Genomic DNA, 27,797 nt, shown 5'->3' on the forward strand with positions numbered 1-27,797 from the left:
TTTCACTTCACAGGTGTGCCCTGTCAGGTTTAATAAGTGGGATTTCTTGCCTTATAAATGGGGTTGGGACAATCAGTTGTGTTGTGCAAAAGTCAGGTGGATACACAGCTTATAGTCCTACTGAATAGACTGTTAGAATTTGGATTATGGCAAGAAAAAAAGCAGCTAAGTAAAGAAAAATGAGTGGTCATCATTACTTTAAGAAATTAAGGTCAGTCAGTCCGAAAAATTGGGAAAATGTTGAAAGTGTCCCCAAGTGCAGTTGCAAAAACCATCAAGCGCTACAAAGAAACTGGCTCACATGAGGACCGCCCCAGGAAAGGAAGACCAAGAGTCACCTCTGCTTCTGAGGAAAAGTTTATCCGAGTCACCAGCCTCAGAAATCGCAGGTCAACAGCAGCTCAGATTAGAGACCAGGTCAATGCCACACAGAGTTCTAGTAGCAGACACATCTCTACAACAACTGTTAAGAGGAGACTTTGTGCCGCAGGCCTTCATGGTAAAATAGCTGCTAGGAAACCACTGCTAAGGACAGGCAACAAGCAGAAGAGACTTGTTTGGGCTAAAGAACACAAGGAATGGACATTAGACCAGTGGAAATCTGTGCTTTGGTCTGATGAGTCCAAATTTGAGATCTTTGGTTCCAACCACCGTGTCTTTGTGCGACGCAGAAAAGGTGAACGGATGGACTCTACATGCCTGGTTCCCACCGTGAAGCATGGAGGAGGAGGTGTGATGGTGTGGGGGTGCTTTGCTGGTGACACTTTTGGGGGATTTATTCAAAATTGAAGTCATACTGAACCAGCATGGCTACCACAGCATCTTGCAGCGGCATGCTATTCCATCCGGTTTGCGTTTAGTTGGACCATCATTTATTTTTCAACAGGACAATGACCCCAAACTCACCTCCAGGCTGTGTAAGGGCTATTTGACCAATGAGGAGAGTGATGGGGGGCTACGCCAGATGACCTGGCCTCCACAGTCACCAGACCTGAACCCAATCGAGATGGTTTGGGGTGAGCTGGACCGCAGAGTGAAGGCAAAAGGGCCAACAAGTGCTAAGCATCTCTGGGAACTCCTTCAAGATTGTTGGAAGACCATTTCCGGTGACTACCTCTTGAAGCTCATCAAGAGAATGCCAAGAGTGTGCAAAGCAGTCATCAAAGCAAAAGGGGGCTACTGTGAAGAACCTAGAATATAAGACATATTTTCCGTTGTTTCACACTTTCTTGTTAAGTATATAATTCCACATGTGGTAATTCATAGTTTTGATGCCTTCAGTGTGAATGTACAATTTTCATAGTCATAAAAATACAGAAAAATCTTTAAATGAGAAGATGTGTCCAAACTTTTGGTCGGTACTGTACGTCCGCTGTGTTCCGTCTTTCATGATGGCAATACTTACATCCGGTCCAGGAGCAGGATAAGTGATGGCCCAGGGCTCCAGGGGGGATTTTTATAGCCCCTTACTGTTGTCATGCCATAATTCAATGACATAGCGAGTGGGTTTGGCCCCTTTGTTTAGTCAGAGGGTGTGGTCGGGTGTGGTCTAAGCGATTTGCATATTCCGCTCCGGATTTCGGAAAAGGAACATTGTGATATCAACATGGCGTCTAGAAGGAGATACAGACGCGCCCAGACGTCACCGCAGACTTATGCCATAAACAGAATGGTCTTGTTGCCCATAGCAACCAGCCACAATGCAGCATTCCGAGCCACTTTAGAAGTAAAAGCTGAGCTGTGATTGGTTGCTACGGGCAACAAGTTTATCTTAGTGAACCCACTTTGTCCTGTGTGGAGTCGCCTTTAAGAGACGGCTGAACAGAATGTGTAACATTTCAGGATATTTCTAGATTTTGAGTGGAAATGATCCAGAGGCAGAACCTGATCTCATGTTTATCTGTTCACAGACGCAGGCAGCGCCATTATTAAAGCCGACCGGTGAGAAGGGGACGTCTCCCGCTAGCGATGGCTCCGTACTAACGTCCAGACGTGCACGAGCGTCACCATAAAAAAATAAAACCGTTACAGATAACTAGAGCAGAATCCGGTGTCCTGTGATTACTTGATGACGTGGCGTTTGCTACCTTATATTCAGGCTGAATCCCCCTTATATAATCCTCAGTGACGGACGTGCACCCACCATACACAAGCAGCAATGGATGCCGGGATTAGGGCTCGTACCACGCTGGACATCGCGCCAGAGCTCATGATACCATCAGATCTAGCGCCTAATGCAAGAGTTAAATGTCGCTGTCAGAAATATTTTATGCCACTTGGGATTTCTTTTAGTTTTTCACTTCATTACGTGGTAAAATTAATGGCGTCACAGAAAAAAAATTACAATAAAAATTAAATGCTCGGTCCTTAAGGCGATGGTCACACGTTCAGTATTTTACATCACTTATTTGGAAGCCAAAACCAGGAGTGGGTGAAAAATACAGATGTAAAATACGGACCGTGTGCACATGGCCTGAGGCTTCATTCACACAATGAATTTTCGATGCTGCGTTTTTTCCCCCAAAAAATTCAGGTAACCTGTTTTACTTATTGGGTGCAGAAAATCTGCAACATCAAAAAGCCACCAAAAAACTCATCATGGGAACTTAACCTAAGACGGTTAGGGTCTGTGCACACATTGCAGATTGGTCACAAAACCTGCAGGGTTTCCTGATGCCAGCAAAGTGAATGAGGATTCTGAAGTCTCATGCACACATTGCATATTTCTGACCTCCAGATTTAAATCTGCAGCATGTCAATCGTTTCAGCACTTTTGATGCAAAAAATCTGCACCAAAAACACATAAAAAAAGTATTGTACGCTGCGTTTTTCCTGCCAAGAGATGCAGAAATGGTGCAGAAATTTCTGCACCAAACACTTAACGTGTGCACATACCCTTAAAGAAGATGACAATACACTATACAGTTGTGAATGCAGTATAAATAATGTACAAATGATCACATGCTCCAAGGGGAACAATTAAGCAGTTTAAAACTTTTTTTAATTAAAAAAAATATATAATTAATCCTCCCCCTGTATTGGACCAGACCTCCTCCTGTACTGTGCACCCCCCCTGTACTGGACCAGACCTCCTCCTGTACTGTGCACCCCCCCTGTACTGGACCAGACCTCCTCCTGTACTGTGCACTCCCCTGTACTGGACCAGACCTCCTCCTGTCCTGTACTGTGCACCCCCCTGTACTGGACCAGACCTCCCCCTGTACTGTGCATCCCCCTGTACTGGACCAGACCTCCCCCTGTACTGTGCACCCCCCTGTACTGGACCAGACCTCCTCCTGTACTATGCACCCCCCTGTACTGGACCAGACCTCCCCCTGTACTGTCCACCCCCCTGTACTGGACCAGACCTCCCCCTGTACTGTGCACCCCCCTGTACTGGACCAGACCTCCCCCTGTACTGTGCACCCCCCTGTACTGGACCAGACCTCCTCCTGTACTGTGCATCCCCCTGTACTGGACCAGACCTCCCCCTGTACTGTGCACCCCCCTGTACTGGACCAGACCTCCCCCTGTACTGTCCACCCCCCTGTACTGGACCAGACCTCCCCCTGTACTGTGCACCCCCCTGTACTGGACCAGACCTCCTCCTGTACTGTGCACCCCCCTGTACTGGACCAGACCTCCCCCTGTACTGTCCACCCCCCTGTACTGGACCAGACCTCCCCCTGTACTGTGCACCCCCCTGTACTGGACCAGACCTCCCCCTGTACTGTGCACCCCCCTGTACTGGACCAGACCTCCCCCTGTACTGTGCACCCCCCTGTACTGGACCAGACCTCCTCCTGAACTGTGCACCCCCCCCCCCCCTGTACAGGACCAGACCTCCTCCTGTACTGTGCACCTCCCTGTACTGGACCAGACCTCCTCCTGTACTGGACCAGACCTCCCCCTGTACTGTGCACCCCCCTGTACTGGACCAGACCTCCCCCTGTACTGTGCACCCCCCTGTACTGGACCAGACCTCCCCCTGTACTGTCCACCCCCCTAATCACTGGAATTCTAACACAAAGTAGAAGTCATTGTACTTTACATTGTCTCAGCTTTATTAGCTCCCTGGTTCATCCTTTTAACAGTCACTGCAGAGATTTAAAGGGGCAGCACATTGTAGATAAAGGAAAAGTTTCATCATTCACAAAAATCTGTAGACTGTGCGGTGTCACATGCACTGAGGTAATGGAAACATAGGGCACTGAAGGGAGCAGAGGAGTCTGGAGGAGGACAGAGGAGTCTGGATACGACCACGGCTGTATTCTGTGTGTAGAGGTCGTACTCGCTCATTACTGCTACACTAACAGACAATATTTAGGATGGTCTGAACTATTTTGGATAATGAGCTGCAGAAAGTAATCACAAAACAATTACTACTCGGGAAAAAGAGATTTACAGAAGAGAAATGTCATAAAAAATGTATCACAAATCTAAACAAAAGATAAGAAGAAACAGATGAAAAACACATAAAAAGCAGAATGGAGGCAGCTGCACGGCCCGGAGGGTGAGGAGGTGCAGGGCAGAGACGACTCCGGAGGGTGAGGAGGTGCAGGGCAGAGACGGCTCTGGAGGGTGAGGAGGTGCAGGGCAGAGACGGCTCTGGAGGGTGAGGAGGTGCAGGGCAGAGACGGCTCTGGAGGGTGAAGAGGTGCAGGGCAGAGACGACTCCGGAGGGTGAGGAGGTGCAGGGCAGAGACGACTCCGGAGGGTGAGGAGGTGCAGGGCAGAGACGGCTTCGGAGGTGCAGGGCAGAGACGGCTCCGGAGGGTGAGGAGGTGCAGGGCAGAGACGGCTCCGGAGGGTGAGGAGGTGCAGGGCAGAGACGGCTCTGGAGGGTGAAGAGGTGCAGGGCAGAGACGACTCCGGAGGGTGAGGAGGTGCAGGGCAGAGACGGCTCTGGAGGGTGAAGAGGTGCAGGGCAGAGACGGCTCTGGAGGGTGAAGAGGTGCAGGGCAGAGACGACTCCGGAGGGTGAGGAGGTGCAGGGCAGAGACGACTCCGGAGGGTGAGGAGGTGCAGGGCACAGACGGCTTCGGAGGTGCAGGGCAGAGACGGCTCCGGAGGGTGAGGAGGTGCAGGGCAGAGACGGCTTCGGAGGTGCAGGGCAGAGACGGCTCCGGAGGGTGAGGAGGTGCAGGGCAGAGACAGCTCTGAAGGGTGTGAAGGTTCAGGGCAGAGACAGCTCCGGAGGGTGAGGAGGTGCAGGGCAGAGACGGCTCCGGAGGGTGAGGAGGTGCAGGGCAGAGACAGCTCCAGAGGGTGAGGAGGTGCAGGGCAGAGACGGCTCCGGAGGGTGAGGAGGTGCAGGGCAGAGACGGCTCCGGAGGGTGAGGAGGTGCAGGGCAGAGACGGCTCCGGAGGGTGAGGAGGTGCAGGGCAGAGACGGCTCCGGAGGGTGAGGAGGTGCAGGGCAGAGACGGCTCCGGAGGGTGAGGAGCTGCAGGACAGAGACGGCTTCAGAGGGTGAGGAGGTGCAGGGCAGAGACGGCTCCAGAGGGTGAGGAGGTGCAGGGCAGAGACGGCTCCGGAGGGTGAGGAGGTGCAGGGCAGAGACGGCTCCGGAGGGTGAGGAGGTGAAGGGCAGAGACGGCTCCGGAGGGTGAGGAGGTGAAGGGCAGAGACGGCTCCGGAGGGTGAGGAGGTGCAGGGCAGAGACGGCTCCGGAGGGTGAGGAGGTGCAGGACAGAGACGGCTTCGGAGGGTGAGGAGGTGCAGGGCAGAGACGGCTCCGGAGGGTGAGGAGGTGCAGGGCAGAGACGGCTCCGGAGGGTGAGGAGGTGCAGGGCAGAGACGGCTCCGGAGGGTGAGGAGGTGCAGGGCAGAGACGGCTCCGTATGGTGAGGAGGTGCAGGGCAGAGACGGCTCCAGAGGGTCAGGAGGTGCAGGGCAGAGATGACTTCGGAGGGTGAGGAGGTGCAGGGCAGAGACGGCTTTGGAGGGTGAGGAGGTGCAGGGCAGAGACGGCTTCGGAGGGTGAGGAGGTGCAGGGCAGAGACGACTCCGGAGGGTGAGGAGGTGCAGGGCAGAGACGGCTTCGGAGGTGCAGGGCAGAGACGGCTCCGGAAGGTGAGGAGGTGCAGGGCAGAGACGGCTTCGGAGGGTGAGGAGGTGCAGGGCAGAGACGACTCCGGAGGGTGAGGAGGTGCAGGGCAGAGACGACTCCGGAGGGTGAGGAGGTGCAGGGCAGAGACGACTCCGGAGGGTGAGGAGGTGCAGGGCAGAGACGACTCCGGAGGGTGAGGAGGTGCAGGGCAGAGACGACTCCGGAGGGTGAGGAGGTGCAGGGCAGAGACGACTCCGGAGGGTGAGGAGGTGCTGGGCAGAGATGGCTCCAGAGGGTGAGGTGGTGCTGGGCAGAGACAACTCCGGAGGGTGAGGAGGTGCTGGGCAGAGATGACTCCGGAGGGTGAGGAGGTGCAGGACAGAGACGACTTCAGAGGGTGAGGAGGTGCTTTGCAGAGACGGTTCCGGGGGGTGAGGAGGTGCTGGGCAGAGATTGCTCCAGAGGGTGAGGTGGTGCTGGGCAGAGACAACTCCGGAGGGTGAGGAGGTGCAGGGCAGAGTCGACTCCGGAGGGTGAGGAGGTGCTGGGCAGAGATGGCTCCAGAGGGTGAGGTGGTGCTGGGCAGAGACAACTCCGGAGGGTGAGGAGGTGCAGGATAGAGACGGCTCCGGAGTGTGAGGAGGTCCTGGACAGAGACAGCTCCGGAGGGTGAGGAGGTTAAGGGCAGAGACTACTCCGGAGGGTGAGGAGCTGCAGGGCAGAGACGGCTCCGGAGGGTGAGGAGGTGCAGTGCAGAGACGACTCTGAAGGGTGAGGTGGTGCTGGGCAGAGACGGCTCCGGAAGGTGAATAGGAGCAGGGCAGAGACGGCATTGGAGGGTGAGGAGGTGCAGGGCAGAGACGGCTCCAGACGGTGAATAGGAGCAGGGCAGAGTCGGAATTGGAAGGTGACGAAGTGCAGGGCAGAGACGGCTTCGGAGGGTGAGGGGGTGCAGGGCAGAGGCGGCTTCGGAGGGTGAGGAGGTGCAGGGCAGAGACGACTCCGGAGGGTGAGGAGGTGCAGGGCAGAGACGACTCCGGAGGGTGAGGAGGTGCAGAGAAGAGACGGCTCCGGAGGGTGAGGAGGTGAAGGGCAGAGACGGCTCCGGAGGGTGAGGAGTTGCTGGGCAGACGGCTCCGGAGGGTGAGGAGGTGCAGGGCAGAGACAACTCCGGAGGGTGAGGAGGTGCAGGGCAGAGACGGCTCCGGAGGGTGAGGAAGTGCTGGGCAGAGACGGCTCCGGAGGGTGAGGAGGTGCAGGGCAGAGACGACTCCGGAGGGTGAGGAGGTGCAGGGCAGAGACGACTCCGGAGGGTGAGGAGGTGCAGGGCAGAGACGGCTCCGGAGGGTGAGGAAGTGCTGGGCAGAGACGGCTCCGGAGGGTGAGGAGTTGCTGGGCAGACGGCTCCGGAGGGTGAGGAGGTGCTGGGCAGAGACGGCATCAGACACATGGATGGGGATGATATAGTTCATGGGAAGATCCTTTTAAGGCGTCCATGACAGAGAGGAGTGGACAGAAGCTGCTAATTACAGGGGGGGATCAGACACCATCTAATGAGCAGTATGAGAGTGTGTATCGGGGGTCAGGAGAGGGGTGGATGGCGCCATCTTGTGGCCCCTCAGTGCATTCCTATACTGGGTTACTTTTGGCACCCGGAGACTTGGCGGAGGCCCCGACACTCGTGATTAGGGCTTAGAGGAATTGTTCAGCAGCTCGTCCATCGTGAACCTCCGGAAGACGATCTTTTCGCACGCCGCGTCCTTTCCGCATTAAAACAAGCAGGCGAAGGAGTGAGTGTCCTGGCACACCGCCAGGTCCGAGTAACCGCTGGGACCCTCGTTGATGACCCACGGTGGGGTCCTGGTGGACGGCACAAGGGGTGATTTATTCAAGTAGACTCCTAAGTCCACCCGGCCCCGGCTGCTGGTTGGATGGGAGTAGAGGAGCCAGGACGTGACGCTATGCTGAAGGGGCGACTCTTCCCCGCCGTCCGCCTCGTCCTGAGTTGCCTCCGGAGGCCTGTAGCTCACCACACTGCCCTGGCAGCCATGAGGCGGCTCACACAGGCTTTTATTGTAGTGGGCATCTGTGAACTCCATGGACTGGGGGCTGCTGGTCGCCTCCACCCGGTAGCGCTGACCGGTGCTGGCGCTGCAGCACAGGAGGTCGTTGCCGCTGCTGCAGGTCACCTCGGCCACCTCGCACTCCCGTCTTCTGCCGCCACAGCCCGCTGCCCTTGTGCCAGCTCTCTCCGCGGTCGTCGCTGTAGAAGATGAATGAGTGGGGCTTGGTCTTCCAGGGGACGGGCAGGCCGCAGACGCGGGAGTGGATGTAGTACAGGTACGCGGGCATGATCAGCCTGCCCGACGGAGAGCAGACGCCGTGACCGGGGCCAACCGCCAAGGTGGCGCAGCTCTTCAGGTCCTCACCCAGGACCTCCTCCGTCACGTCTTTCGGTAGGCTCCACGATTGGCCGTGGTCGCGGCTGGTGACGTAGCAGAGCCGGGCGGCATTTCGGCCGGTTATGATTTGCCAGAACTCGGAGATGTCGCTTTGTACACAGACGAAGAAGAGGGAGATGGTGTCGGTGGAGGGATGGTACAGCGGGCAGGGGTTCATGGTCCGGTGCCCCGGTAACTTGGTGTGGCTCACCGGCATCGCGTCTTCCCACTAAGGAGGCAAAACAGATGGAGACGTTGGAAAGTCACAAGATCAGACGCGGAGAGAGGTGACATGAGGAGCCGGTACCTGCACCTCCCCGCGCTGCACCCGACCGCGCCGCACCACCAGGTACAGGGCGTCCTGATCATCGGGGGACGAGCGCTTCTCCGCCAAGGCCAAGAAGATGGAGGGAAGAAGAGCAGAGCCGGGATACGATACGTCACACCGCCAGAATCCTGCTGGAACAGGGTCACCGAGTCCAGAGAGAGCGCCCCCGACATGTCTGTACCCGAACCTGCAGGACAGCGGATACACGAGACTCACAGCCGAGAGCAACCTGTATCTAATCCTGTGTGATACTGAAATGTGTATCTAATCCTATCCTGTGATACTGAGCCGTGTATCTAATCCTATCCTCTGTGATACTGAGCCGTGTATCTAATCCTATCCTGTGTGAAACTGTCTGCTGAGCCGTGTATCTAATCCTCTCCTGTGTGATCCTGTCTGCTGAGCTATGTATCTAATCCTATACTGTGTGATACTGTCTGCTGAGCCGTGTATCTAATCCTATCCTGTGTGATACTGTCTGCTGAGCCATGTATCTAATCATATCCTGTGTGATACTGTCTGCTGAGCCGTGTATCTAATCCTATCCTGCGTGATACTGTCTGCTGAGCCGTGTATCTAATCCTCTCCTGTGTGATACTGTCTTCTGAGCCATGTATCTAATCATATCCTGCGTGATACTGTCTGCTGAGCCGTGTATCTAATCCTATCCTGCGTGATACTGTCTGCTGAGCCGTGTATCTAATCCTATCCTGCGTGATACTGTCTGCTGAGCCGTGTATCTAATCCTATCCTGCGTGATACTGTCTGCTGAGCTGTGTATCTAATCCTATCCTGTGTGATACTGTCTGCTGAGCTGTGTATCTAATCCTATCCTGTGTGATACTGACTGCTGAGCTGTGTATCTAATCCTATCCTGTGTGCTACTGTCTGCTGAGTCGTGTATCTAATCCTCTCCTGTGTGATACTGTCTGCTGAGCCGTGTATCTAATCCTATCCTGTGTGATACTGTCTGCTGAGCCGTGTATCTAATCCTATGTTGTGTGATACTGTCTGCTGAGCTGTGTATCTAATCCTATTGAGTGATACTGTCTGCTGAGCCGTGTATCTAATCCTCTCCTGTGTGATACTGTCTGCTGAGCCGTGTATCTAATCCTATGTTGTGTGATACTGTCTGCTGAGCTGTGTATCTAATCCTATTGAGTGATACTGTCTGCTGAGCCGTGTATCTAATTCTTTCCTGTGTGATACTGTCTGCTGAGCCGTGTATCTAATCCTATCCTGTGTGATACTGTCTGCTGAGCCGTGTATCTAATCCTATCCGGTGTGATACTGTCTGCTGAGCTATGTATCTAATCCTCTCCTGTGTGATACTGTCTGCTGAGCCGTGTATCTAATCCTATCCTGTGTGATGCTGTCTGCTGAGGTATGTATCTAATCCTATGCTGTGTGATACTGTCTGCTGAGCCGTGTATCTAATCCTATCCTGTGTGATACTGTCTGCTGAGCCGTGTATCTAATCCTATCCTGTGTGATACTGTCTGCTGAGCCGTGTATCTAATCCTATCCTGTGTGATACTGTCTGCTGAGCCGTGTATCTAATCCTCTCCTGTGTGATACTTGCTGCTGAGCCGTGTATCTAATCCTCTCCTGTGTGATACTTGCTGCTGAGCCGTGTATCTAATCCTCTCCTATGTGATACTTGCTGCTGAGCTGTGTATCTAATCCTCTCCTGTGTGATACTGTCTGCTGAGCCGTGTATCTAATCATCTCCTGTGTGAGACTGTCTGCTGAGCCGTGTATCTAATCATCTCCTGTGTGAGACTGTCTGCTGAGCCGTGTATCTAATCCTATCCTGTGTGATACTATCTGCTGAGCCATGTATCTAATCCTATCCTGTGTGATACTGTCTGCTGAGCTGTGTATCTAATCCTCTCCTGTGTGATACTGTCAGCTGAGCCGTGTATCTAATCCTATCCTGTGTGATACTGTCTGCTGAGCCGTGTATCTAATCCTCTCCTGTGATACGTCTGCTGAGCCGTGTATCTAATCCTCTCCTGTGTGATACCGTCTGCTGAGCCGTGTATCTAATCCTATCCTGTGTGATACTGTCTGCTGAGCCGTGTATCTAATCCTATCCTGTGTGATACTGTCTGCTGAGCCATGTATCTAATCCTATCCTGTGTGATACTGTCTGCTGAGCCGTGTATCTAATCCTGTATGATGTATCTAAGCCCCTGCTGTGATACTCTGCAGCCCCCTCTATGTGGTATATACACAGCTGCTGGCTCCTCACCTGCAGACTTCCGCTCTGAACAAAGTCCACGATTCAGCAGTGTCTCATCCTCAGCAGCTGGCGGCCATGTTTCCGGAGACCATGAGACATTGGATGTTATGTACAGACTCAGCAAACATGGCGCCCGCAGTGAGCAGCAAACAGCGAGGAGCAGCGGCGCCTCTGGTGGTGAGAACAATACGATGTCACGTGCATTACAAATATCGCAGTCTAGTGTAGTGGGCGGAGTTTGGGGTTTCCAGACGATTGCACCGGATTCCCCCTGTGTGAACGCGCTCCGACTCGCCCTCCCGGTTGATTTCATATACACGAAAAAAAAAAATAGATTAATTTTCCAAAACCTGTTATTTCCTATGAAGATATTCTTAATTTTGCTCAAAAAAATTCACAAACCTCAGGGAGACAGTGAGAAAAATTTGGTTCTAAAAAACATCAAATGTAAAAAAAATATATATATATATATAAATAAATAATGACTGTGGAGTGTAAGGTGTGAGAGTCCTCCCTGCAGCAGGGTCTTCGTTCTTCGCCGTCAGCCGCTTGCTTGGATTTCTCACCCGTCAGTCATGTGACAGCCGCCGCTATCTGCAGCTCTGCCCTCACACCACCAGGGGGCATCAGCGCAGGATCTGCCACAAGAGGCCTATATTTTTCTCCTGGGAACATGATGGACCCTCTGATGTGGATGTGTTCATTCGGAGCCCCCCAAACTACTAGTTCTCCAACATAGATCTGTAACCCTCCATCCTCCAGCTGACATCACTTCATTACGACCAATCAGAACGGTTATTTTCCATGCTGGAATGTAATAACCGCTATAATACCCAACGGCCATGTTCAGTCCTGGCGGATTTTAGCAGCACTGGAATGAATTTTCCATCCACAGTGCAGACAAGTCCCAGGAGCCTGGAGAAGAGGCCGGCCGTCACAGGCGCCGCCCCCCAGAGAAGAGGCCGGCCGTCACAGGCGCCGCCCCCCAGAGAAGAGGCCGGCCGTCACAGGCGCCGCCCCCCAGAGAAGAGGCCGGCCGTCACAGGCGCCGCCCCCCAGAGAAGAGGCCGGCCGTCACAGGCGCCGCCCCCCAGAGAAGAGGCCGGCCGTCACAGGCGCCGCCCCCCAGAGAAGAGGCCGGCCGTCACAGGCGCCGCCCCCCAGAGAAGAGGCCGGCCGTCACAGGCGCCGCCCCCCAGAGAAGAGGCCGGCCGTCACAGGCGCCGCCCCCCAGAGAAGAGGCCGGCCGTCACAGGCGCCGCCCCCCAGAGAAGAGGCCGGCCGTCACAGGAGCCGCCCCCCAGAGAAGAGGCCGGCCGTCACAGGCGCCGCCCCCCCCAGAGAAGAGGCCGGCCGTCACAGGCGCCGCCCCCCCCAGAGAAGAGGCCGGCCGTCACAGGCGCCGCCCCCCAGAGAAGAGGCCGGCCGTCACAGGCGCCGCCCCCCAGAGAAGAGGCCGGCCGTCACAGGCGCCGCCCCCCAGAGAAGAGGCCGGCCGTCACAGGCGCCGCCCCCCAGAGAAGAGGCCGGCCGTCACAGGCACCGCCCCCCAGAGAAGAGGCCGGCCGTCACAGGCACCGCCCCCCAGAGAAGAGGCCGGCCGTCACAGGCACCGCCCCCCAGAGAAGAGGCCGGCCGTCACAGGCACCGCCCCCCCCAGAGAAGAGGCCGGCCGTCACAGGCACCGCCCCCCCCAGAGAAGAGGCCGGCCGTCACAGGCGCCGCCCCCCCCAGAGAAGAGGCCGGCCGTCACAGGCGCCGCCCCCCCCAGAGAAGAGGCCGGCCGTCACAGGCGCCGCCCCCCCCAGAGAAGAGGCCGGCCGTCACAGGCGCCGCCCCCCAGAGAAGAGGCCGGCCGTCACAGGCTCCGCCCCCCAGAGAAGAGGCCGGCCGTCACAGGCTCCGCCCCCCAGAGAAGAGGCCGGCCGTCACAGGCTCCGCCCCCCCAGAGAAGAGGCCGGCCGTCACAGGCTCCGCCCCCCAGAGAAGAGGCCGGCCGTCACAGGCACCGCCCCCCAGAGAAGAGGCCGGCCGTCACAGGCACCGCCCCCCCCAGAGAAGAGGCCGGCCGTCACAGGCGCCGCCCCCCCCAGAGAAGAGGCCGGCCGTCACAGGCGCCGCCCCCCCCAGAGAAGAGGCCGGCCGTCACAGGCGCCGCCCCCCCCAGAGAAGAGGCCGGCCGTCACAGGCGCCGCCCCCCCCAGAGAAGAGGCCGGCCGTCACAGGCGCCGCCCCCCCCAGAGAAGAGGCCGGCCGTCACAGGCGCCGCCCCCCAGAGAAGAGGCCGGCCGTCACAGGCTCCGCCCCCCAGAGAAGAGGCCGGCCGTCACAGGCTCCGCCCCCCAGAGAAGAGGCCGGCCGTCACAGGCTCCGCCCCCCCAGAGAAGAGGCCGGCCGTCACAGGCTCCGCCCCCCAGAGAAGAGGCCGGCCGTCACAGGCACCGCCCCCCAGAGAAGAGGCCGACCGTCGCGGGCGCCGCCCCCCCCCCCAGAGAAGAGGCCGACCGACACAGGCACCGCCCCCCAGAGAAGAGGCCGACCGTCACAGGCGCCGCCCCCCCCCCCCAGAGAATAGGCTGACCGTCACAGGCTCCGCCCCCCAGAGAAGAGGCCGGCCGTCACAGGCACCGCCCCCCAGAGAAGAGGCCGACCGTCGCGGGCGCCGCCCCCCCCCCCCCCAGAGAAGAGGCCGACCGTCACAGGCACCGCCCCCCAGAGAAGAGGCCGACCGTCACAGGCGCCGCCCCCCCCCCAGAGAATAGGCTGACCGTCACAGGCTCCGCCCCCCCAGAGAAGAGGCCGGCCGTCACAGGCACCGCCCCCCCAGAGAAGAGGCCGACCGTCGCGGGCGCCGCCCCCCCCCAGAGAAGAGGCCAACCGTCACAGGCACCGCCCCCCAGAGAAGAGGCCGGCCGTCACAGGCACCGCCCCCCAGAGAAGAGGCCGGCCGTCACAGGCTCCGCACCGCCCCCCAGAGAAGAGGCCGGCCGTCACAGGCTCCGCCCCCCCCCCCCAGAGAAGAGGCCGGCCGTCACAGGCACCGCCCCCCAGAGAAGAGGCCGACCGTCACAGGCACCGCCCCCCAGAGAAGAGGCCGACCGTCACAGGCTCCGCCCGCCCCCCCCCAGAGAAGAGGCCGGCCGTCACAGGCACCGCCCCCCAGAGAAGAGGCCGACCGTCACAGGCACCGCCCCCCAGAGAAGAGGCCGACCGTCACAGGCACCGCCCCCCAGAGAAGAGGCCGACCGTCACAGGCACCGCCCCCCAGAGAAGAGGCCGACCGTCACAGGCACCGCCCCCCAGAGAAGAGGCCGACCGTCACAGGCACCGCCCCCCAGAGAAGAGGCCGACCGTCACAGGCTCCGCCCGCCCCCCCCCCAGAGAAGAGGCCGGCCGTCACAGGCACCGCCCCCCAGAGAAGAGGCCGACCGTCACAGGCACCGCCCCCCAGAGAAGAGGCCGACCGTCACAGGCTCCGCCCCCCAGGGAAGAGGCCGGCCGTCACAGGCTCCGCCCCCCAGGGAAGAGGCCGGCCGTCACAGGCACCGCCCCCCAGAGAAGAGGCCGGCCGTCACAGGCGCCGCCCCCCCCAGAGAAAAGGCCGGCCGTCACAGGCGCCGCCCCCCCCCAGAGAAGAGGCCGGCCGTCACAGGCGCCGCCCCCCAGATCAGAGGCCGACCGTCACAGGCGCCGCCCCCCAGATCAGAGACCGACCGTCACAGGCGCCGCCCCCCAGATCAGAGGCCGACCGTCACAGGCGCCGCCCCCCAGATCAGAGGCCGACCGTCACAGGCGCCGCCCCCCAGATCAGAGGCCGACCGTCACAGGCGCCGCCCCCCAGATCAGAGGCCGGCCGTCACAGGCTCCGCCCCCCCCCCCAGAGAAGAGGCCGGCCGTCACAGGCGCCGCCCCCCAGAGAAGAGGCCGGCCGTCACAGGCGCCGCCCCCCAGAGAAGAGGCCGGCCGTCACAGGCTCCGCCCCCTCCCCAGAGAAGAGGCCGGCCGTCACAGGCGCCGCCCCCCAGAGAAGAGGCCGGCCGTCACAGACTCCACCCCCCAGAGAAGAGGCCGGCCGTCACAGACTCCGCCCCCCAGATCAGAGGCCGACCGTCACAGGCGCCGCCCCCCAGAGAAGAGGCCGGCCGTCACAGGCACCGCCCCCCAGAGAAGAGGCCGGCCGTCACAGGCACCGCCCCCCAGAGAAGAGGCCGGCCGTCACAGGCTCCGCCTTCCCCCCAGAGAAGAGGCCGGCCGTCACAGGCTCCGCCTTCCCCCCAGAGAAGAGGCCGGCCGTCACAGGCTCCGCCTTCCCCCCAGAGAAGAGGCCGGCCGTCACAGGCACCGCCTTCCCCCCAGAGAAGAGGCCGGCCGTCACAGGCACCGCCCCCCAGAGAAGAGGCCGGCCGTCACAGGCACCGCCCCCCAGAGAAGAGGCCGGCCGTCACAGGCGCCGCCCCCCAGAGAAGAGGCCGACCGTCACAGGCACCGCCCCCCAGAGAAGAGGCCGACCGTCACAGGCACCGCCCCCCAGAGAAGAGGCCGACCGTCACAGGCACCGCCCCCCAGAGAAGAGGCCGACCGATGAAGGAAGCAGTCACCAGCAAGAATGGCCAACTGCGCAACAGTGCCACAACGCCTCACGGACAATGCAACTCCCTATGCCCCATAGTAATTGTGCCAGGAAACAGAGGGAGCGTCTGGCGCCTGCTAGCACAACACTGTGGTCAGGAAACAAGGACATTCCTGTAATCCAGACCCCCCTGATATATATAACAACCAGAGGCTTCTCTACTAGGAACGCAGACTACCAATGTCCCTGCAAGAGCAGACCTGGACAAGGCAACAGCACCCACATCAAGATGCTGATGTACTGTTACATCAAGGTGAGGGAAGGGGTTAAAATATTAATATATCAGCAGCAACAACTAAGGGGAGCTCCCTGTATACAAAGATACATGATAATATCCTGTCTGCAGCCTCCACTAGGGGGAGCTCCCTGTATACAAAGATACATAATAATATCCTGTCTGCAGCCTCCACTAGGGGGAGCTCCCTGTATACAAAGATACATAATAATATCCTGTCTGCAGCCTCCATTAGGGGGAGCTCCCTGTATACAGAGATACATGATAAGATCCTGTCTGCAGTCACCACTAGGGGGAGCTCCCTGTATATTGGTATACATGATAAGATCCTGTCTGCAGTCACCACTAGGGGGAGCTCCCTGTATATTGGTATACATGATAAGATCCTGTCTGCAGTCACCACTAGGGGGAGCTCCCTGTATACAGAGGTACATGATAAGATTCTGTCTGCAGCCACCACTAGGGGGCGCTCCCTGTATACAGAGATACATAAGATCCTGTCTGTAGCCACCACTAGGGGGCAGCTCCCTGTATACAGAGATACATGATAAGATCCTGTCTGCAGCCACCACTAGGGGGAGCTCCCTGTATACAGAGATACATGATAAGATCCTGTCTGTAGCCACCACTAGGGGGCGCTCCCTGTATACAGAGATACATGATAAGATCCTGTCTGTAGCCACCACTAGGGGGCGCTCCCTGTATACAGAGATACATGATAAGATCCTGTCTGTAGCCACCACTAGGGGCAGCTCCCTGTATACAGAGATACATGATAAGATCCTGTCTGCAGCCACCACTAGGGGGCGCTCCCTGTATACAGAGATACATGATAAGATCCTGTCTGTAGCCACCACTAGGGGCAGCTCCCTGTATACAGAGATACATGATAAGATCCTGTCTGCAGCCACCACTAGGGGGAGCTCCCTGTATACAGAGATACATGATAAGATTCTGTCTGCAGTCACCACTAGGGGGAGCTCCCTGTATACAGAGATACATGATAAGATTCTGTCTGCAGCCACCACTAGGGGGCGCTCCCTGTATACAGAGATACATGATAAGATCCTGTCTGTAGCCACCACTAGGGGGAGCTCCCTGTATACAGAGATACATGATAAGATCCTGTCTGCAGCCACCACTAGGGGCAGCTCCCTGTATACAGAGATACATGATAAGATTCTGTCTGCAGCCACCACTAGGGGGAGCTCCCTGTATACAGAGATACATGATAAGATTCTGTCTGCAGTCACCACTAGGGGGAGCTCCCTGTATACAGAGATACATGATACGATTCTGTCTGCAGCCACCACTAGGGGGAGCTCCCTGTATACAGAGATACATGATAAGATTCTGTCTGCAGTCACCACTAGGGGGAGCTCCCTGTATACAGAGATACATGATACGATTCTGTCTGCAGCCACCACTAGGGGGAGCTCCCTGTATACAGAGATACATGATACGATTCTGTCTGTAGTCACCACTAGGAGGAGCTCCCTGTATACAGAGATACATGATAAGATCCTGTCTGCAGTCACCACTAGGGGGAGCTCCCTGTATATTATGTATAGACCCAGTGTTTCAGTGATTGTGGGATATTTTTCTTAGGACCACCCTGCAGTTTCAGGACGGGGGAGACCAGACGACGGTAGCGGGAGATGAGCGGAGATGGACGACAGATCGCAAAATGCTTCTTCCTTTTATTGTTTATAATGATATAGTGGTCGGCCGGCAGACAGAGCGAAGCGTCGCACACACGCGGAGCCGCTGATCTCCTCGTTATTATTTCACCCTTTTCACTTTGTACAAAAAGAAAAAAAAATTCAATCAAATAAATAAAAAGATAAAAGGAGAGAAAAAAAAAAGCTGTGGGGTTTTCTATGCACCGCGCTGCTCTGGCCGAATCCAGTACTGACGTCCTATCCACTAGCATCTCTAGGTGGCGCTGTGCCGAACGATCCACTGACGAGGCTGTATATTCTGCACTTTATCTAGCGGAGGGTTTAAAATAAAAAAAAAAAGTCTGCTATCCTCCAGACACAGCGCCGCCCCGCAGGTTGTGTTTAGTATTGCAGCGCAGTACCATTTACTTTAGTTATGCAAAGCTGCAATGCCAGACACAACCTGCGTCCTGGGGGTGGCGCTGTTTCTGGACAGCAGCCATGTTTTTGAATCCGGCACAACCCCTTTAAGGCTGGGGCAGTGAAATTACCGGAGCTCAATGCTTATCTGCAGGGGGCAGACTGCAGATTTTTTGACCCCTTTAGAAGGATAGGGGGAGGGGGGGGTCGCGCAGAAGTTGTAATTTTACCGCCATCTGTACAAGGACAAAAAAAAAAGTGGGATCCTTTCTGTTGGAATGGATAGAAGTTTGGAGGAGGATGATGGGAGTTGTCTGTGAATAGTGGGCTCAGTTGTGCAGAGGGCCGGTGGGTGACACTGACGAGCGTAGCAGTCATCTGATTGGGGACTAATTCAGGAGTCAGGGGGCGCTCTATAGATATTGGGGTTGTCCTGAGCTCACAATTTCATCTATATACTCCAGTTACACCCAAAGCTGTAGCCACAAGCAGCCGCATTCTGCTGCAAGAAATCAATCCGGATCGGATAGGCACAATTGTGAATGCAGCTCTGGAGGTGACTGGAGTAGACGACCTGTAAAGCAGCTGATGATAAAACAGAGGGGTTACCCCTATAAGGAATCGATCAGAGAAGCAGCAATATCTCACAGATCCGCGTCCCCCAGGCTCTGAGGCGAGTAGGATGCAGAGCCCTTCTATAGCGCCCCCCGGGGGTGGGGAGACGTTCCTGCAGGGTGGCGTCGGTTCTGCGTTCCTCTCTCAGCGTAGACATGTGGGGGTGCCGTCCTATTTCATCTTCTTCTCGGAGGACAGACTGTCGTGGAGTTTGGAGACTTCGGGCTCGAACAAGTCCATGACTAAGGTGCCGCTGTCATCGAAGAACTTGGCTATGGATCTGGTGAACTCGGCATCTCGCTGCTGCTTGCTCCGGCCGCTGATGAAGGTGACCTTCAGGGTGTACTTATCATCGAACCTGGCGGGAAGGGCGAGACGTGAGGGGGATGGGGTAAGGACAGAGAAAGCCAGAGAGTCCGGCCCCCCGACAAAGTCTGCCAACACCAGCCCCCCTACCCCCAGACAAAGCCTGCCAACACCAGCCCCCCTACCCCCAGACAAAGCCAGAGAGTCCGGCCCCCAGACAAAGCCTGCCAACACCAGCCCCCCTACCACCAGACAAAGCCTGCCAACACCAGCCCCCCTACCCCCAGACAAAGCCTGCCAACACCAGCCCCCCTACCCCCAGACAAAGCCTGCCAACACCAGCCCCCCTACCCCCAGACAAAGCCTGCCAACACCAGCCCCCCTACCACCAGACAAAGCCAGAGAGTCCAGCCCCCCAGACAAAGCCTGCCAACACCAGCCCCTCTACCACCAGACAAAGCCAGAGAGTCCAGCCCCCCAGACAAAGCCTGCCAACACCAGCCCCCCTACCACCAGACAAAGCCAGAGAGTCCGGCCCCCAGACAAAGCCTGCCAACACCAGCCCCCCTACCACCAGACAAAGCCAGAGAGTCCGGCCCCCCAGACAAAGCCTGCCAACACCAGCCCCCCTACCCCCAGACAAAGCCAGAGTCCGGCGCCCAGACAAAGCCTGCCAACACCAGCCCCCATACCACCAGACAAAGCCAGAGAGTCCGGCCCCCAGACAAAGCCTGCCAACACCAGCCCCCCTACCCCCAGACAAAGCCTGCCAACACCAGCCCCCCTACCCCCAGACAAAGCCTGCCAACACCAGCCCCCCTACCACCAGACAAAGCCAGAGAGTCCAGCCCCCCAGACAAAGCCTGCCAACACCAGCCCCCATACCACCAGACAAAGCCAGAGAGTCCGGCCCCCAGACAAAGCCTGCCAACACCAGCCCCCCTACCCCCAGACAAAGCCTGCCAACACCAGCCCCCCTACCCCCAGACAAAGCCTGCCAACACCAGCCCCCCTACCCCCAGACAAAGCCTGCCAACACCAGCCCCCCTACCCCCAGACAAAGCCAGAGAGTCCGGCCCCCAGACAAAGCCTGCCAACACCAGCCCCCCTACCACCAGACAAAGCCAGAGAGTCCGGCCCCCAGACAAAGCCTGCCAACACCAGCCCCCCTACCACCAGACAAAGCCAGAGAGTCCGGCCCCCAGACAAAGCCTGCCAACACCAGCCCCCCTACCACCAGACAAAGCCAGAGAGTCCGATCCCCAGACAAAGCCTGCCAACACCAGCCCCCCTACCACCAGACAAAGCCAGAGAGTCCGGCCCCAGACAAAGCCTGCCAACACCAGCCCCCCTACCACCAGACAAAGCCAGAGAGTCCAGCCCCCCAGACAAAGCCTGCCAACACCAGCCCCCATACCACCAGACAAAGCCAGAGAGTCCGGCCCCCAGACAAAGCCTGCCAAGACCAGCCCCCCTACCCCCAGACAAAGCCTGCCAACACCAGCCCCCCTACCACCAGACAAAGCCAGAGAGTCCGGCCCCCCAGACAAAGCCTGCCAACACCAGCCCCCCTACCCCCAGACAAAGCCTGCCAACACCAGCCCCCATACCACCAGACAAAGTCAGAGAGTCCGACCACCAGACAAAGCCTGCCAACACCAGCCCCCCTACCCCCAGACAAAGTCAGAGAGTCCAGCCCCCCAGACAAAGCCTGCCAACACCAGCCCCCATACCACCAGACAAAGCCAGAGAGTCCGGCCCCCAGACAAAGCCTGCCAACACCAGCCCCCCTACCCCCAGACAAAGCCTGCCAACACCAGCCCCCCTACCCCCAGACAAAGCCTGCCAACACCAGCCCCCCTACCACCAGACAAAGCCAGAGAGTCCGGCCCCCCAGACAAAGCCTGCCAACACCAGCCCCCATACCACCAGACAAAGCCAGAGAGTCCGGCCCCCAGACAAAGCCTGCCAACACCAGCCCCCCTACCCCCAGACAAAGCCTGCCAACACCAGCCCCCCTACCCCCAGACAAAGCCTGCCAACACCAGCCCCCCTACCACCAGACAAAGCCAGAGAGTCCGGCCCCCCAGACAAAGCCTGCCAACACCAGCCCCCCTACCCCCAGACAAAGCCTGCCAACACCAGCCCCCATACCACCAGACAAAGTCAGAGAGTCCGACCACCAGACAAAGCCTGCCAACACCAGCCCCCCTACCCCCAGACAAAGCCTGCCAACACCAGCCCCCATACCACCAGACAAAGCCAGAGTCCGGCCCCCCCAAGACAAAGCCTGCCAACACCAGCCCCCCTACCCCAAGACAAAACCAGAGAGTCTGGCCCCCAGAAAAAGCCCATGATTCACCCCCATAGCACCAGAAAAAGCCTGAGAGTCCGGCCCCCAGACAAAGCCTGCCAACACCAGCCCCCATACCACCAGACAAAGCCCACGAGTTGATCCCCTACCACCAGTAAAAGCCTGGGAGTCCTACTCTCAGCCCCCCTGAAAAAACCCACCGGTCCTCCCAGCCAACCCCCAGACAAAGCCTGCTAATACGGCCCCAAACCCCCAGACAAAGCCTGCTAATACGGCCCCCCAACAAGCAGTAAGTCCTGTCCCACCACAAGTCCTGTATCTCCCCACAGAATGCAAACAAGATCCCGCACCCCCCTGGCCAGTGACAGAGGAGGCCACGAGTCTTCTGACAGTGGACACTTTCATCCTTCTGCCCTGCCATGCTGTCTGCCTCAGTCTTTACTGCAGTTCAGATATACTAAAAATTCACCAGGAGGCTCAGGATGAACAGGTATCACACCTGATAACTATAATACTCAGGGTCGGTGGGAAACGCAGGTGTCAGACGTCACCTCTCACCTCTTCAGACTGGAGGACAGGTGCCAGATATCATCTGGGTCCATTCCTGCCGAGTCTTTTCTGTGGGCGACCAGAAAAATGCTCTTCTCCTTGTACGAGGTGTAAACGGTCAGGACGCCCATCATCAGGAAATAAGTGACCGGGGGTTAAGGGAAACACGGACTACAAGTCCCAGCATACCAAGATAGGGTTGTAACTTCTGGATGGAACGGATATGGTCCCGTTCACTGCCACCAAGCGGAGACCGCGAGGGACAGGACTCATGACAACAAGGACTGTAACAAGTAAAGAGGGAAGACCCCTCGTCTACAAGACCCCGGATTACAGTCAGTGAGCGGAAACAGTCATCTTACACAAGAGACGGGACGACTGCAAAAAGGATATGAGATAACGCAGAAGGCAAGAACGGGCTTAGATTCAGGGAAGGGATGGAGATAATCCCACACCAAGGCTACGATGGCGAACAGACAGGAGATGGTGCAGATGATGAGGCGGCCGTCAATCAGGCAGAAGTTCTCCACATACTTGTACTTCTCCAGGAGAACCTGGGGGAGGAAGCAAAGGAGATCCAGAAGAAGCAAATCACACCTACCGGGAACTGCGGCCCCCACCAAGAGGTATAGCCCCTCCAGACGGCCCACCCATGCACTACCGGCATGCAGATGTTTCAGACCAGCCCCACCAGAAGGAGCCAATTATGGAGAGGCAGCTGAGCGGTGGTCTTCACAGAGATCACGCTCTAACCACCATGTTCCTCCTTCTGATGGAGCAGTTACTCGGATACTGGTATGAAGATACAACAGGGGAAACATCCGAGTGTGATTCAACTACAAAATGAGGGCAAACACGAGACCCTGGCATAAGTTACACTCGGAAGCCCAAACCCGAGGACCAGAGCAGCCAAACAGCAGCGGCCATGACAGGAGGCAGCATGAAGTCTGACCATGGGACACGGCCCAAGTTTAGCCCAGAGGTCCAGGGTCCAGCTTCAGCATAAAGGCTTGTGGCAAGTGTCAGCCCAGAGGCTCAGCCCTGCAAGACAACATTCATACACTGCACCCGCCTGTGCTGCCTCCCACCATTAGACCAACAGGGGGAGCTGGTAATGACGAGAGCCCACCATGGAGGACAGCAGCGACACAGCCGGGAATAACGCAGATGGAGCACTGGCTGATGGCGGAGACCTCTACCCAGAGAGGCGTCAATCCCAACCAATGATAGGAAGGCCGAGATCACCCCAATCCCACCTGAGTCTGTACTCTGATACAGCGACTGATGGTTGAGGGACCCCTGATCAGAGAGTTGCCAGCCCTGGACGGCTAGATAGGAAAGACCCGAACCCCTGTACATAGGGGGCAGTATTATAGTAATTATATTCTTGTACATAGAGGCAGTATTATAGTAGTTATATTCTTGTACATAGGGGGCAGTATTATAGTAATTATATTCTTGTACATAGGGGGCAGTATTATAGTAGTTATATTCTTGTATATAGGGAGCAGTATTATAGTAGTTATATTCTTGTATATAGGGAGCAGTATTATAGTAGTTATATTCTTGTACATAGGGAGCAGTATTATAGTAGTTATATTCTTGTACATAGGAGCAGTATTATAGTAGTTATATTCTTGTACATAGGGGCAGTATTATAGTAGTTATATTCTTGTACATAGGGTCAGTATTATAGTAGTTATTGTGTGAGAGTTTCAGTTCCTCGTTACCTTCTTGGCCGCATCGTCCAGCGAGTTCTTCACAGCGGATCCGTCCCATTTGTCAACTTTTACTGGCTTGTCGTCAATTTTCCACTGCAACAATAAAACGAATTATCACATGATGAATAGAAGCGGTGATTGTTACATAGGACTGCAGACTCCCTTACTGAGCATTTAATTCAGGATTTGGCTAAACTAGTCTCCATCATATACCAGGGACAGCCCTAGGAAGACCCGCTTTGTTGCTCAGGTCCTTAAGCTTGTCCACAGCTGGTCACATATCACCTGCCGACAGGTGGCTTTAAGTTGATAAAGGAGTTGTGTGACGGGGCACAGGACAATTACTGGCCCCGAGGACGTCTGACATGGCAGCAATGAGCGACACATTGCCATATAAACGATACATGTACCTTCTAAAGTAAAGCTTACAGGGATCTTCCTCCATCTAACACCACAGTGTAGCAGCTAAGTTGGGAGTTGGGGGTCCTGGCCGTCAGACCACATTGATCATTATCTCCTTCCCTGGGGGCAGGAGGGGAAAACCCTCACTGAAAAATGTGAAAACTTACAGATATGCTTTGTGTAACGAACATGTTTCCAGCTGCATGTGAGAGCAGCATTATACAGCCGGCACCTGCCACTGACATTAGGGATCAGAGTCAGCTCCCATCACTGCCATTTAATCATTTAAAGGGAACCTGTCACGCCCTAGCTACTATCTACACTGCCCCCATTGCGATGTCAGTGATGCAATGAGCATCACGAACAAGCTTTTTTCACTAAAGTTGGTGGCAGTATAATGATGTTATAACCTTTTATATACTTTTATCCTACCTGCTCATTTTCAGTCATAGGGGTGTAATTCTGCTATTCAGTCAGGGGCACATCGCATCACTAACAACGCTATGGGGGCAGGGTAGATAGTAGATAGGACGTGACAGGTTCCCTTTAAACGCCGCGGTCAGTCTTATATGCTGGGCTTGTCGGTACGCGCTCATGGCCCAGCAGGAACCGGTGGGTTACTACAGCCCCCCGAAGGCTTCTGTGACCACCATGTCGGCCCCCTAGGAGAATGTCAATTACTCTTAAGTATTGCAGTATACAGATGGAACGATTGATTGAGAACAAAAATTGGACAAATAAAAAAAAACAACAACTGTATTTTCCGAACTATCAGAACATAAAATGTCTAAATGAACACCGGGAAGAGAGGAAAAAAAAAAGCTCAAACCTGCAGAATGATTGTCTCCCCCCAAAACTTAGAAACCACTTTTCCTCTAAGGACTTGTTCACTCAAAACATTTTTTTGTTGTTGTGTTTTTCAAGAGTTAAAAAACAAAACTGAATGTTACTGTGATTTCTGACATCTGCACACGTGGCTATTGTTCTTCCATATAGATTTGAAAAAAAAAAAAAGTGTTCTTTTTCTAAACTTCATTGTAAAAAAAAACAAAAAAAAAAACACGCAAATCATAATAAAGATGTAGATTTTCTGCTTTGTTCAACCTGACAAAAAAATCTTCTGCACTTACAGTGGGCACAGGGCCTTAACCCCTTACCGACATGATGTACTGGTACATCATATGCCGTGCTTCCTGACTTTGAAGTACATTCCCGGCACATGGTGACTTATTTAATCAGCCATCATCTGCATCTAGCAGCCATGAGTGGAGCAGTGCCCCGCCAGCACCTGTAAGGGGGCAGAGAGACGGCCGCATTTATCACGCGAGGATCGCACCCCAATCCTCGGATCTCCTGACCCGAGTGTGACAGCAGCATAGAAATACATCCCGCCATCAAGCTTAGGTCAGGAGTCTGTTCACTGTGATCCTTCTACGTCTGTCTGCGCCCTTAACCTGAGAAATCCTGCTGTCAGCCTCTGACAGGAGGCTTCAACAAGCGCCAACAGGGGACGAGCGTCGTTCTACGCTGCCATCGCATGATCACGGGGCACCAATGACTTGTCATGACAGCCCGGAGTCTGCCGATGACCTATGTGCCTACAATCCTCCTGCGAACGCTGGCCCGTAGCCGGCGATCATAGGAGACGGTGATTTTCTCTATAAGCAGCAGAGCTGAAACACCCCCGTTATATAGAGCACAGGTGATCGGACGATCGCAGCTTCAAGTGCTCTGAGGGGACTATTAATAACTGTAAGAAGCAAAAAAAAAAAAAGTTTAAAATATGAAAAAAACAAAACAAATCCAAACAGCTCAAATCCCCTTCTTTTGCTCCATTAAAAATAAAACAACCTCCCAAAAATACACATATTTGGTTTTGCTGTGTTCAGAAATATCTGATCTATCAAAATATAAAGTAAATCCGAGTCGTAACCGGCGTAACAGAAAAGAAAAATCTAAGCGCCGCTGCAACAAAATGCAATAACGGGCGATCAAGACATTGTATCTACTGCAATATGGTATCAATAAAAACAGCAGCTCAGGGCACAAGTAATAAACCCTCTCCTGGCCCCCGAAAAATGGTGACAAAAAAAATAAATTAATAAAATCTTTTCTTGTAACAAATTTCTGTTTTTTTTTGTCACTTCAATAAAAGTATATACATGTTTGGTATCTGCGTCCGCATCCTGACCTGGGCAGTCACACTGTCAGGTCAGTTTTACCATATGGTGAACATGTGAAATTAAAAAAAACCAACACAATAAAACTATTGTGGAATTTCACCCAATTTTACCGCACTAGGAATTTTTTTTCACATTTTGCAGTACACAATATGGTAAAAGGAATGGAGGCATTCAAAAGTGTAAGTCATGCCGCCAAAAAACAAGCCCTGATACAGCCATATCGACTGAAACATAAAAAAAGTTATGGCTCTGGGAAGAAGGGGGTTTTTCTCCAGTCAGCTGAGCGGACCCCCAACATCTGCAGACGTGTAGAGTCACACAGCCGGCTGGTGCGCGCCCTCCCGATCAGTGTCATATCGACAGCTCACATCACGGCCGCAGCCAGCCTCCCGGGGTCAGCCAGCCATCGGCCGCAGCCAGCCAGCCATCGGCCGCAGCCAGCCAGCCTCCCGGGGTCAGCCAGCCATCGGCCGCAGCCAGCCAGCCTCCCGGGGTCAGCCAGCCATCGGCCGCAGCCAGCCAGCCTCCCGGGGTCAGCCAGCCATCGGCCGCAGCCAGCCAGCCTCCCGGGGTCAGCCAGCCAGCCTCCCGGGGTCAGCCAGCCAGCCTCCCGGGGTCAGCCAGCCAGCCTCCCGGGGTCAGCCAGCCAGCCTCCCGGGGTCAGCAATCAATGGCCGCAGCCAGCCTCCCAGGTCAGTGATCAGCTGCAGCCAGCCATCATTGGCCGCAGCCAGACACTCGGGTCAGCGATCAGCTGCAGCCAGCCTCCCGGGGTCAGCCAGCCATCATTGGCCGCAGCCAGACACTCGGGTCAGCGATCAGCTGCAGCCAGCCTCCCGGGGTCAGCCAGCCATCATTGGCCGCAGCCAGACACTCGGGTCAGCGATCAGCTGCAGCCAGCCTCCCGGGGTCAGCCAGCCATCATTGGCCGCAGCCAGACACTCGGGTCAGCGATCAGCTGCAGCCAGCCTCCCGGGGTCAGCCAGCCATCATTGGCCGCAGCCAAACACTCGGGTCAGCGATCAGCTGCAGCCAGCCTCCCGGGGTCAGCCAGCCATCATTGGCCGCAGCCAGACACTCGGGTCAGCGATCAGCTGCAGCCAGCCTCCCGGGGTCAGCCAGCCATCATTGGCCGCAGCCAGACACTCGGGTCAGCCATCGGCCACAACCAGAAACTCAGGTCAGTGATCAGCTGCAGCGGTGATGGGACCTTTCTCCTTCACACCAGTCTCAGAGAAGGATTCTCACAGCTGAGGGTCCGTCACAGTTGTATCCGGGGTGGAGGCGACAGCAGCTGCATGCTGAAGGTTTCCATCATCGGTGGAGGATGACAAGAGAACTTTACCTCAGCACACACAGGACCCCCTAATGATGGAGACACTGGGGGAGCCGCCATATTACAGGGGACCCCTCACTGCATCTCATAGTCAGTGTGTAAGGGGGTTAACCCCACGTCATGTGACTGACAACCCCCCTCTGAGGAATACTGAGCCTAGTTTCGGTGGTCTCTCACTCTCAACCTCCTAAACACCTCCCGACCCTGAGCCCCCATTACTTTCTCCAGGAGCCCGTTCTTGCCGCCTCTCGCCGCCATCTTGTCTCATCCCTCTGTGTCTTGACCTGGCAGCCGCTGATTGGACGCTTTCGAGGCTTCCGGTCACGCCCACTTTTTTCTCTTCTCGGAAGGTATAGCTA

At 56.1% G+C, this 27,797-nt stretch overlaps 1 protein-coding gene and 1 pseudogene across 1 annotated transcript; both read right to left on the minus strand.

Annotated features, from left to right (window-relative positions):
- Positions 1-7,182: 7,182 nt before the first annotated feature.
- LOC141242549 (sialidase-3-like) lies at positions 7,183-8,994 on the minus strand (annotated as a pseudogene).
- An 8,622-nt stretch (positions 8,995-17,616) lies between these two features.
- On the minus strand, positions 17,617-27,797 carry SPCS2 (signal peptidase complex subunit 2). The gene is made up of 5 exons (XM_073661066.1): positions 27,658-27,797; positions 23,527-23,610; positions 22,190-22,350; positions 21,806-21,940; positions 17,617-18,985 (listed from the first exon to the last, which is right to left on the minus strand). Exons 1-5 carry the CDS (start codon positions 27,694-27,696, stop codon positions 18,799-18,801), a joined length of 606 nt encoding a protein of 201 aa, XP_073517167.1. The 5' UTR covers positions 27,697-27,797; the 3' UTR covers positions 17,617-18,798.

This window comes from Phyllobates terribilis, unplaced genomic scaffold (genome assembly GCF_046119375.1).
Source record: "Phyllobates terribilis strain yellow unplaced genomic scaffold, ASM4611937v1 Scaffold_2__4_contigs__length_985480577, whole genome shotgun sequence".
In the NCBI taxonomy this organism is placed as follows: Eukaryota; Metazoa; Chordata; class Amphibia; order Anura; family Dendrobatidae; genus Phyllobates; species Phyllobates terribilis.